Source organism: Lissotriton helveticus, chromosome 7 (genome assembly GCF_964261635.1).
Source record: "Lissotriton helveticus chromosome 7, aLisHel1.1, whole genome shotgun sequence".
Lineage (NCBI taxonomy): Eukaryota > Metazoa > Chordata > Amphibia > Caudata > Salamandridae > Lissotriton > Lissotriton helveticus.
The window spans coordinates 1481254353-1481267312 of record NC_136068.1 but is presented as its reverse complement, the minus strand read 5'-3'; the positions used below and the strand labels follow the sequence as shown (position 1 = coordinate 1481267312).

Below are 12960 nucleotides of genomic sequence, written 5' to 3'. Positions count from 1 at the left end.
CGGACCAGAGACTGCAGCATGTTGGCTTCCATGCCTGAAAACGACAATCCATGGAGGGCATCAATTTTGTGCAGCAGTCACTGGGTGCTTGAAAGATAACAATACATAGGGTTCGGGAATTCCCAGCCTCACTACACAGCTGTACAATGCTACCATAACCCTCAAATATCCTAGGCATACTCAGGTGGGAGAAGTACCCTACTTATGGAGGGCTTGGTAGAATTTGCCAGGAAAGTGCCTACCAAGGGCAAAAATTAAAAAACTGGTACTTCTGGACTATTATTAAAGCTGCCATCACCCGTCAGTCTCATCATAGCCTGTTCTGAGGTGGCAGTGTTAACAAAAACCTTCAATGTACTCCACAGAGCTTACAAAATACCACTCCACTGCTTTGTTCCTGATTCCTGGCAATTGGATTTCCATCTCAAAACGGATGCCAGCACTATGGTTCGATCAACCGAGGACGCATGTGGCATGGCAGAGTGACCCCGTTAGCTATTTCTGCCACTTTGAATACAGTGGACCATATTGTATGGCAAAGATGAGGTTTGATGGTAAGGTAATTTCTGGTGGACCGAACTCAATCAGCAAAACTCGCCCATCATCGTTCTCAGGTGCCAGTTTCTCTGGTAGCCCGACATCTGTCTTTTTCTTCCCCATGCTTTTCAATTCGTATGCTCGTACCTTCTTCAACATCATCTGTTCATTTGGAAGTGAAACCGTATCTTATGCAAATGGCACAAAAATGATCATCTGTCTGGATAATCGTGCACCAGAATCAGTGACTAATCACCGGAATTGCCTAGCTGTTGTACAGCAATGGATAAGTACAATCTGTTAAAGCTAAAGGCTAATAAATATGACATTCTGACTTTTGGAACGAACCAGGAATGCTAGGAAGAGGATCACAGTCCTGTAACCAAGAGTGACACTCTTTCTCCCTTTCTAAATTTAAATCTCTGGGCTAGCAGATAGGTACTCAGCTGAAATAATCAAGCCAATGCAGTTGGTATGCTGGTTTCTATGTGTTGTATCTTCTGAAAGAGTTCTAACCTTCTAAACATCTGTGCCTCATTCCCTGACCATGCAGCCCATGTGCTGTGCACAATAGAGCATCAGACCAGATTCCATGGAGGTCTTGTGATTATTCTTGGAGACATCAATCTCTGGTACAGAAATACACGTGATAAAGAAGGTAGCCAAATCCTCAGAGGAGATTTAAACAAATCATGCTGTCCACTATGCATCTTGAAGGATAGACTCTGGACTGAGTGCCCATAGTAGATTATGGAATTGAAAAAGATAGTGTGCTGATGACAGACTGTTTGGACAATTATTTACTTATCTTCCAATTATAGTTAAGAAAAGTCATACACAAACCTGGGTCAAAGGTGACCTCTTACTGTCATTTTAAAATCTTATCTGCCAAGAACGTAGCCCTCTTCATTCAAAAGGAGCGTACTATCGTATATAGCCCAAGAAGGTTATAGTTCATCAGGTTGTACACTAGTACAATTGCCTAAAGACTTATGTTGCACCAATCAAATTCTACAAGCGTAATAAATCAAATATATTCAAACATGTTCCATAGAAGAGCTAAATCATTACAGACTAAAGTTAGGCTGGTAAGACGTCTTTGGGAGAAGCAACTGTCAGAAACTTTTGAATTAGATCTCAAGTATGCTTGGAAATTATATAAAAATACCACTTTATGAGCAACAAAGACTATTTTGCCAATCAAATCAGATATATACACAACCTGTCTAAGCTTCTCTGCTCGTTCTGAAGGAGATGGCACATTCTAAATCCATAGAATTAGCTTCTGCTCACAAGGAGCAACACTGTGCAGGCTAATTTCCAAGACAAATATTAACTCATCTGCTCCAAAAAGCTTGTATAATGTTAAACGAGGGCTGAATGTCTCAGTTGCAACTAACACTCCCTTTTTTCATTCCAGAGATATGGCTCTAGATGTCGTTGCATTCATAAGTCAATCTACAAAGTGGACAAGCTATCCAGAGGATCAATGCACACGCATCTACAATAATTAAAGTGTGTCATATATTCAGGATACAGCGAACCCTTCTTTTTAAGAAGACATTATTCTGACTACACAAAAGGAAGATGGGGGAAACACGACAGTTACTACTTTATATTTCAGGTAGGCACAAATGAGGTTGATATTAAAGATGAGGCAAAGAACTTCCACTATATGGCTGTGGATGGGCTGTCAAATATACCTTCCTAGAATTGGCACCTGAAACTTCTACGCATAACAAATATCATGTAATAATTACAAGGGCAGTTACTGGCTCTAAAATCAATTCTGGGAATGCTTTATTAGTAAGTACATCTAAAGCCAATGTGAGAAAGTTGCAGACAGGCCACATTTTTGCAGAAGACCAAGACAGTTCATATGAGAAACACCGGCACAACCTTCACAGTCTTCCTCCCGCATCTTGGATAAAGTAAAAGGCATTAATGAGGACACACAACATTCTATTTGGCATTGTCCCTTATTTATGAAACATGATTTTTGTTTACTCTGTCCTAGCAGGGTGTCAGGGTATCATGGGGAACGTTTACCCAAAGCCTCCCACAACCATCTGGAAAAGGCAGGAGGATAATCTTTTCCAAACATGGCTATGTCTCTATGGAACTTCCTGCCAAAAGGGATGAGACATAGCCAGCATTTCTCTTTGGTTTGGAAAGCTTTAAAAATATGCCTATTCTGCTAAGATTTCTGGCTCGTTCTGTGGCCAGCGCTGAGTCACCCTTCTAGGGGGTTAGCGCTATATGCATTTGTAATTCAATTCAAAGTGTTATTCCTATACGCAGCAAAGAATTACATACCTGGTAATGGCTAGTATTGAGGGAGTCTGGTGCTATGAACATAATAAATGTGAAAACAGCATTTTACAGTATTGCAATATTTTCTGAAGCTGCGTTTGTCCCCCACCCACAACAGAGGGCTCAATCATAAGAGAACTAATTCGGGACTCACTAATTCTAATGCAATCTTGGTTTCTTAATAGAAGTGATTGCTGAAAGTCTGTTTAGGGCACAAAAACAGCATGAGAGTGATCACGACCCTGACCATAACAGGTGGCCAAGCAAGCAAATGGTGAAATTCAGAAAATACAAAGTCTGAGTAAGCAAGTTCAACAATAGGCAAAGGAAATTCGCTGAGCTGTGATATCTGGGTACATCTTGCAGTAGTCATACACTCATGGTTTGTTGGAACTTCTAGAAGTGGACCTAATACAAAAATTATTTAATCTTCATATTTCCCATCTACCTGAAGCTACCAGGGGGCTGATTAGCCATCAACCGTGTCCTGCCTATACAAACTCCCAGCATGCATCCCCATGTTGTCATATAGAACTCTGCTTTGGCACGCAAAACATTTGCATCTTAACTCACTTAGGGTAACATTGTCGCCAGATGTTGGTACCATCAGGGTGAGGTGCCGTTTTCAGAGCTGGATGGACTGCCATGACCCAATTCTACTGGTGACCACCTGCATCGTTTGGCCAGGTTGGCACAATTTTGCTAGGGAAGGTTTTGATTTCCAGGCTGGCCTGAGGAGATAATGGCATCAGTTCCACCACGGAGACTCACCTCGCCAGTGCGGCCTGCAGCTCCTCCTCCTTGCGGGCCAGAAGCTGCTTCAGCTCCTCGATCTGCTGCTGCAGCTCAAGGAGTTGGTCCTGCAAGTCGGTGGTCTCGCCATCCAACTTGCGCTTCACCTTCTCCATCTCCTGGCGACCCTTTTCTTCTTTCTTCAGACGGTCTAAAACAGCAGACAAAAGTTTGAGGTAATTTTGGGGCAAAGCATTTTAATACATGGTCATGGTACCCCTTAAATCTCTTTTAGAGATCTGACAGATCCTGCAAATCAAGTCTCGTATATGTTAAATCATCTCAAATGTAAATAAATAGAGGGTCAAATACTATATCTGCCTCTGCAAGAGTGAATCGAACAAACGGAGTTCTTGTTACATACGAATGCGGAAAAGCAGATTTAGATGTCAAACTACACCGAACAATGGAATCATTGCCATTTTCTTTACCCTCGAATCACCAGAAAATTACTTAGTTGTTACTAAGCACAAAGCACACCAACTACATGCGAAAGATAGATCTCAAAAACGGTGAAATGCATATGCGGGTGCTGAATATCTTCGATAAACATAGATGTATGGCTGAGCAAGAGACGTTCAAAGTAATGCTATCTCTGCATAACTATGTCATTCCAAAATTATTTTAGGGATATTACATGCAAAACAGTTTAGTTTCTCTTTGAAAATCTGCCTATACACTTGTGGTTCCCGTGTCGTGATTCTGACATAAAATTCCCTGCTTAGAGGCTACAAGGGAACTCTGTGCTGTGTAGATGATGGGCTTGTATACGAATGAACCCATAAACGTCTAATGTCATAACATTAAGGGGGCCAATATGTTGTCGGGCAGATCACCACCGCCAGACTGGTGGTGGCGATCCGCCTGACATCTTTCCCCGCCCGCACTCAATTTACCCCCGCCACATTACAATGGCAGGGGGAACAGCGGTAGACGGAAAGATAGTCCGTCGCTTTACCGCAGGCAGGCAATACAACACCGCCCGCCACAATGTTAAAATATGCGTGATGCGACTGCCAGGGTGGCGGTCGCATCATAATGGGCATAGCGGGACTGCAGCCCCTGTGGCGGTCAGTCCCGTTTACCGTTACAGTGGCGGGCACATCGTAATGGGGCCAGAAGTTGCCAATTCCCAGACCTATTTACTTTCATGAGCCAGGAAAGCACTGTGGGGTGGATGTACAAAGCTTCTTGTAGGGATAAGTTTGGTGGAAGCCAAGGGCAAGTTGAAGATATATATATCATTTTTAAACATCACTTTTGGGTAAAATACACTTTTTTATGTATTTTCTGTTCTTAGCGTACCCTCGATAAAGATTTATGTAATGGAAAAGAGGAGGTGGCGGTGGTGGTGGTGGGTATTATGCAGGGCAATGCAGGGCAATGTGCATTACCTCCCATGTGTGTGTGTCGACATATTCGGAGTCTAAGCTCTCAGCGGAGCCGCGTTTGGGGCAGTCAGGCAGCAGTGTCTCCTAGACTTTCGTAGCGAATCTGCACGTGGACCCCAACGTTCCAGAGGCTCATGAGGCATTGGAATTAATTTATAACAGTCGACTATTTTGCGACAACTGACATACTTCGTAGGTACATATTAGAACCTGCACTAGATTTCCTTTTTATAAAAATAAAGAACATCATCTTTTAATTAGAGAAACGTGAGTAAAGGGGGGCTTTGTGTACCCTGTCCTGAAGAAGGAGCTTAGACTCCGAAACATGTCGACACACACACATGGGAGGTAATGCACATTGCCCTGCATAATACACCTCCATATTCTGCACGTTTTTAATAGCGCCAGCCCGGGGGCTGATTAAAATTGTTTCTTTACCCCACGAGCCAGGCTCTTTTTAAAACATCACTCGCCGTATAACCCCACCACTCACGCACATAAATAAAACCCTCACACACACCACACATAGTCATCAGCTGAAAGTGCTCCCGCGTAGTCGCTGGTTGAAGCACGCCGCATCCCGTAGAGGGGTGCGAAGACCCCAATGATGAAGCATGACACCAAGGGTCCTTTTGGTGTGTGAGGGGTATTTTACAAACACAGGGTGCTCCCAACCTGAGGAGGGAAACCCTTCCTTAGTGGATTCTTTTTGTTTATATACGACTGACTAGGGAGAACGAATCCATCTATACTCTCTCTCCCCGCTTTGTTTTTTGGTTCTGAGCTCGTCATAAGCATGCAAGGGGTTAAAAATAAAGGATTTGAATGAATGAACTATAAATACAAGTTCGAACAGCATTAACATATTAACAAAAAAATGACCTTAACTGACGACAATTCCATTCCCTAATCCTAAATGTGGTACTGCCAACTAGGCAGCCAATGGGTATGTGCTGCTGGGGATTGTGCCTACTTGTCCCAAGGACAAAATACACATGAAAACGTGATGTCTTTGACCCCAAACAAATATGTCCTAGGAGTCAGGGTATAGAGACTCCACACCCCTGGCCCCTTCTGCAGTGTCGGGGCAGTTGGCACAGCGCGTTATTCATATCGGTCTGATACAATGTTTCGTGGGATGGGCACTGGTGATCCTCGTTCCCCTCTGCCGCAGCTCGATTTCAGCAGTTGAACTTCTGGGCCTCACTTCCTTTGCCAATCTCGCCCTTCTCACTGGGACCCTCTTAGGAGTACAAAGGCCCATCAGGAGATGTCGTGGAGTCATAGGGTCACTTACTGCTGCTAAGGCTCTGGCTGGGGCTCTGGTTTCGGCATTGCAGCCCGATTGCGACTCTTCCTCCTTTCCCCCAGTGGGTCACTAGGTCCTTCTACGCTACGCAGGGACAGCAGCCGAGTCAGCATTCAACAGCCCCACACCGGGGGGCATAGGGGAGAGAGGCACCGGTCCCAAATCCATGGCCGCTCACAGGTAGCCAACGGGCCTGTAGTGCAGGCAGTGTTTGCCAGGGGCCCCTGTTGCTCGAGCCATCCCTCAACTAACCGCTATTAGTATACCTGAGCACAGAGCCATCTGCTCCCCTCCACTGCCCTCCTCTGTGCTGCCTCAGACTGGGACTCAACCTCCGTCGCTGTCCTGTGCTCCTGGCCGGCTCTCAGCAGCTCCTCTCGGCCGCCAGTTTATGAGCGCGGCTGGGCGGCTTCCTGCTCTCACCACAGAAAGTGAACCCCGGGCTGCCAATCCTCTTCTACCGCACTCACAGGGCCAGTGGAGGTGTCCTATCGGGGTGGCGATAGCCAGAGGCGTGTCCTTCACCTCCACTCGGAAACTCTGATGCGCTCGGCCTCCATCTTGGCAGCGGAGCTACTTGCCCGCCGATTCTGAACCCAGTCCACTGAACCAGGCTGGATGAGGCAGCTCTTTTATAGTGTCTGCACTCCTTGGTCTAACGGGAGCTCCCTCTACTTTATGGCTACCCTCTCGACATTATTTGAAGGCGGGAACCTGCTGATGGGGCTCATCAGCTGGGAGCTCTGTTTTCTGTGCCTCACTTCATCGGAATTACAACCTTTCCAGGGCTGATATGCTCTTTTGATAGGGTTATACAGAAGCTTTAGACTTAGCCAAGATGTAAGTCTCTCAATCAATGCTTCCCTCTGAATGGAAAGACCATCTACAAAATACTAAAAAAGGGCCTGACTGTCAGATAATCCAATACGCACAAACCTTTCCCTGTAGGACCCTTCTTTTAGACAAAAATCATTAATGCCATCAATTAATGACAAAGCAGTAAGGCACTGACCACTTAAAAATAAATGTTTGGCAAGTCAAGTGAATAAAGTCGATTGTAGAGGTGTGAGGACTGGAGATCTGAGGTTCGTTTGAGGGACGTGAGCCAATCTTCAGACTGAATTCTTAAGGGCGAAGGCCTAGATATTCTAGTCTCCTAAGATGAAGATAACCCCTCATGCCTGTTCGAAGACATTAATGGTTATTGCATCAGGTGGAGACAGAGGAAGTGGTCCATCTATAATTAATGCATTTCCTGCTTGATTTTCCACCATTGAAAATATCTCTTGCCCAAGTTCTGCGTAAGAAAAGAACAAGGTACATACATGTGGGGATGAGGTTATCAATGTTGATCATCATCCAAAAGTAGCCTAATGAACGTTATCAACTTCTAAATGATCTCATTTTTTTTATCCAAACCATTCCTCTCAGGAGTTGTGTTTCCTATTCCATTTTTGCTCTACATTATCAATTTCCATTATGTTCATTTAATTTTCTGTATATATTTTAATACAATTTTCTTATTGGGTTTTCTGTGCGCCAAAGACCATGAGGCCGAAAATAGTGATGAACTAACATCGGAAATTAGGAGTATAATTCTAGTGCTCTAGCTCATCAATCAACAATTAGACTACATGACCAAATCTGAAATTAGCTACTAGACAATGGCTAACTTGGCACAATTAGTTTCACGCTCATCACACTGCCATCCTTGCATACTTAGGTTCCATTTAAACATTACTAGACTGGCTGCGTCATTGCACCAAATGAGTACTTTTCTATGATGTGTAGGACCCATCACACACTATGGCACCCTGAGCAGAGCTCTGAAGGTGCTGGCCTCACCTTCCATGTCTGCAATGACAGCTTCATACTTGTTGCGGAGTTTGTTGAGACTCTTCACCTTCTCCTCTTCCTCAGTCATCTGGGAGGTGAAGTCAGAAATGCGGTCTTCCATCAGCTTCTTCTCCTGCGCACAAGGAAAAGAAAAACGGGGAAATTGAAGGCAAGAGGTAAATCTTAACCACAGCCTAACTTTAAACTCAAAGTATGGACAGCTGTCTTCGCAGCTTATTCTTTACACTGTTCCAATAGCTACATTGAAAGGCCAACTGCACAAAATAAATTCAGGAGAATAAGACTAGGGAATCTAAAATGCTGATAGCGCTGAGGAAGAGTCAGTGACGTTTTAGTCAAGCTTCACATAGCACTGACTCAACCCCTGGCCTGTGGTCCAGTGTATTCAATACTAAACTGGTAAATCTTGATTTGCAAATGCAACACTTGTCAGACGTACCTGCCCAATCACATGGTCGTTAGATCTTGCTGTTCAATTTAATGGTAACTAGATCTCTTTTTATCTTTTACTGGTCTATTTATGCTGCTTAGCTCCCACTTTCCAATGCCCAATTGCCCAGTCGCAAGCCAGATAGACATCACTAGCCAACCCAAATCTTATTTGACCTCCTTGCTCATTTGTATATCAGTTAGTCCTCTGTGCATTCCTAGATCAGTCAGATGCTGTCCAATCAGACAACAGCAATGTGATGCTGCGTGATCCAACACTGCTAAAACTACATTGTTCCATTTGACATTAGTTAGATACAAAATCACTCACCGGATTAAGCTCATTGCTCAATCTCAGACAAGTAAACCCTCAGTGCATTTGTACCCCCCCCCCACATCGGAGGACCAGCTGTCAGCCTCACCTTGCTGAGTTTGGAGTTCTGATCCTCCAGCAAAAGGATCACCTCCTCCATCTTCTTCAGCTTCCCTTCAGTGGACACTCGCTCCAGCTGGAGCTTCTGCCGAGCTCCTTCCTCCTCCTCCAGCTGTTCTTCTAGATCCTGGAGAGAGAATAAATATATAACGCCAAAGAAGTATGCTCAGGCGCATGACACATAATACGGTAGAATCTTTGCAAGCGACCCGGTGGTGAGGTGTAGCTCCGCCCGAAGATTAAACTCATTCACTGGTGAACCTGCAGCCCAAGCATGGATCCATGTAAACTGAAGCACTAACCTCGATTCTAATAAGTTTGGGTTGAATGCTGGTAAATCAAGCCTGTGCATCAATCCAAAAACTGTCACTCATTAACCATGAAACCAATGGTTTGACATGAGACATGTTAAGGTGGACAATATTTGTGTTCTATAGAAAGTTGACTTTGAGCATCTGATCAGTGCCATTCAGGACATCCAGGCACACTGCTATCTATGGAGTTATGTTACAGGTCACCCTTTATGTAGTGCTTTTTGTTTGCATGGCTTTTTGTTTACCAGAACTGTTTTGCTCTCTGCTAATCACGTTTTATAGATTACGCATCCGTCAAATCAAGGAGAGACGTGGCTCAATTTAAGAACATTGGCAGGTCTGCCGCTGTCCTTGGCTTGAAAATGAACTTTGCCAAGTAAGCAAAATCTCAACCAGGAGTTCCTCTGCTCCTAAAACTAATTGTGAAAAAGGAGCCTCTATTGCAACCAACAAAATGAAGAAAAAGCCCTCTCACATGTATCTGATGAAGCCCCCTCATTGAGGCAGGAGGGACCTCTGCACTTTGCATGTGATGGACCACAGAGCTGCAGCATGAGTCTCCCACAAATGGCTCCTACAGCCCACCAAGCGAGGCAGAAAGGAGTCTTCCACCTGCACATGCTTCACCCCCAAGGAGAAGTTCAGACTATTCCACAAATACTTATCCTACCATAGAATGAGGCAGGAAAGACTTTTACATATAAACAGAGCAAAACAGGAGGACTCCCCCTCCCTACCTGTACCTACTGCAGCCAGTAGAGTGAGGAACAACAGAGCATTCCACGTGTACTTCAAATGGAGCACTGAGAGTCATGAATGTCTTGTCCAATTGTACTGTCGCTGCCCAAAAAGTAAAGGAGGGATGCCTCTCCCAGACTCAAATGACAACAGCTACAAAGTGAGGCAGGAGGGACGATGCAACTGCAGCTATAGCAATTCAAGTTAGGCACCAATAACTCATCCACCTACCTATACTGCACACTGAGTCCAGCAGAAAGACTCCCCAACATTTACCTATCACAACTGAATGGCCTAGCCATGAAAGACTGCCCCACCTGCACATGCTGCTGCATTTTCCGCTTCTCATTCTGGAACTGCTGGTTGCGCTCCTCTTCCTCCTCCACGCGTGATTCTAGCTCATGCAAGATGTCTTCCAGCTCCTGCTTCTTGGAAGCGAGTCGTGCGCGCATCTCCTCTGCCTCAGCAAAGAGCTCTGTCTCGGCCTGAAGCTGCTCTGCCAGGATTGACTTCTCCTCTATTAGCTGTAAAAGCAAACCACACACATGCATTAGTAATACTGGTAGCACTAGGAGCCAACATGAACAAGTTGTTAAACATGGTTGCAACCTTATGTAAACTTTTTTATTAATAAACTTTTCATTAGCATTTTGTTACGTATCAACACTAAGTGTTATTACACTGCATGATGACCAAACTAGATAGACATTGAATTTCTTGACTGTATGAAAGAGGCGGGCTGAATAATACACCACCAGGACACACTCACTTACGGTAACCATCAAAAAAAGCAATTGTAGTTACACTGAGAATAATGCACTCATAATACAATTAGAGAGGAATAATGTTCTAGAGAGTTCCAGAAGTTCACATAAAGGCAAATAGGGAGCAGAATACGACTGGGAAGACCAGTACATGCAAGAGGTAAGAACTACTGTTGTCGGATGTATGACATTACAACGCATGCTTTTACCACGCATGCCTTTACAACGCGGTATTTACAACGAATACCTTTACAACGCATAGTGCTTTGGGGCGCTGGATAGTGAATAGTTTAATTTACTATTCCAACTCCAGTCCCCGTGGATAGTAGGGAAGGTGTTGGATAGTAAATTAAATCTATTCCCTATCCTAGAACGCCCCCAGCGCAATGCGTTGTAATGGTTTGAGTTGTAAAAGTTGCGCCGTAAAGGCACTGCGTGGTAAAGGTTGCGTTGTAAAGGATGTTTCCCACTGTTGTCTAATGAATTATATGTGACTTCATAGGAGCTGGGGTTGGATATGGACTCCACAGAAGAGCCACGAAAATGAACGACCTAATCTTGAGGGGGTTGTGTTAGGGGAAGTAGTCTATGATGAAAGATGGTTTGTTTAAAATGGAGCAGAATTCCCAGAGAAAGAATGAGTGAGTGAGACGGGAGATAGATTACGGTGCGATGTGAGAAGTCAAAGGTATGTTGTCGGTTCAATCTTGGGAGGTACATTAGACTTTTTCACCTCACACTTCCATCCACAACAACACCTCACTTACCCCCCTGGCTCCTCCCACCCTCTGAGATAGCACCCTAGTGTGGAAAAATAATTGACAGACATGAACATCGCCGGCGCCATCTTGCTTAGCGAGAGCCACTGCGTGCGCGTAAGCGGCACCCATTTTAGACATCGTGGCCATTTCATGCCCTGCTAGTCATCTATGTTTCACCCTGACCTCGCAATCATCCCCAGCGTTCTGACTAAGCATGACCAAGCGTACTGGGGTTGTAAAACCTTGTCCTCGTGACAAAGCCCCGGAGCCACTTCCCGCCTAAACCCGTTTGTCCTTTCATCCTCCGCACACGAGCAAGCCCTTCTGATAACCCCCTGACCACACCTGGCTGCTCAATCCGGTCCCAAGCACTAAACCAACCCTTGCGGACATAGTTTATTGCCCCCACACGGCAGGACTTGTTGTATTAAGAGAAGCGCCTGATCTAATCAATAGCGCTAACTCTTAGATCTGACCAATCCCACGCATTTTCAAATCCTGTCGGAATGTCCAGCTTTGAGATAGCGATCATTTGTTAGATCCGGGTGGGGGACGATAACTGTTGGGTCTGTGTGGGAACCTGCTGGGGGCGGGAATTCCAAGGATGTTTGACCACCAATAAACTGATGCAAAATGTGTATAAAAAACCGAGCAGCGGAGAAGTTGTGAGAACACCTCCCGAAGACATTCCGTGTGTCCGAATTGATGTGTTCTCCTCTGGAGCAATAAACCTGTTCTTGCCTTCCAGTTCCCAGCGCCTGCCTCTTTATTTTGGTAACTAATATTGAAGTGAATTAGACGTGTCTTGCGCCGAGCAGCTTTATTATTGGTTAAAAAGTGGCTGCTTTTTCACAATTGGCGTCCCAACGCGGGGCCCATCAGCGACACGTGGGTTCGGTAGAGAGGTCCTAACGACGGAGTGAACGTCTAAACGTTTGGAGTATACCTGCATTGAGAGGACCCTCGTCTGGCTGCAGATCAACCTGAACTTCACCGGTTCTGAACAGACCTCTCTCGAGTGACCTGCGGTCCTGACTGGGATCCCACAGGAGTGCCGCGGTAAGATCGGAGTAAGAGGACGATCGGGCGCTGGAAGGGGAAGACGAAGAACTGTCCATACGGTCTGGGTAAGGTCGTGAAAAACAACTGTTATTTGATTGTTTGATTGATTGAAATAGAATTATTTGGATTGAATACTAGTATTCCGCACTTTGGTTCTTTGGTTATTTGGTTCTTTGAGACATTCTCTGCTTGCAAACAACGAAGAATAGGAATATTTTCTCTCTTTGCAGACAGCGAAGGATAGGTAGTGCAGACCTTCG

General features: G+C 44.9%; 1 protein-coding gene across 3 annotated transcripts in view; it reads right to left on the bottom strand.

The window, feature by feature from the left end:
• Positions 1-12960, bottom strand: part of LOC144770399 (uncharacterized) — a 643183-nt gene that overhangs the window by 127295 nt on the left and 502928 nt on the right. For all 3 annotated transcript variants that reach the window (XM_078654899.1, XM_078654900.1, XM_078654898.1), the window contains exons 23-26: positions 10431-10637; positions 9051-9188; positions 8188-8311; positions 3622-3793 (exon numbers count right to left, since the gene is read on the bottom strand). In XM_078654899.1, the coding sequence (XP_078511025.1) occupies positions 3622-3793; positions 8188-8311; positions 9051-9188; positions 10431-10637 (641 nt within the window). The remainder of the gene's footprint in view (positions 1-3621; positions 3794-8187; positions 8312-9050; positions 9189-10430; positions 10638-12960) is intronic.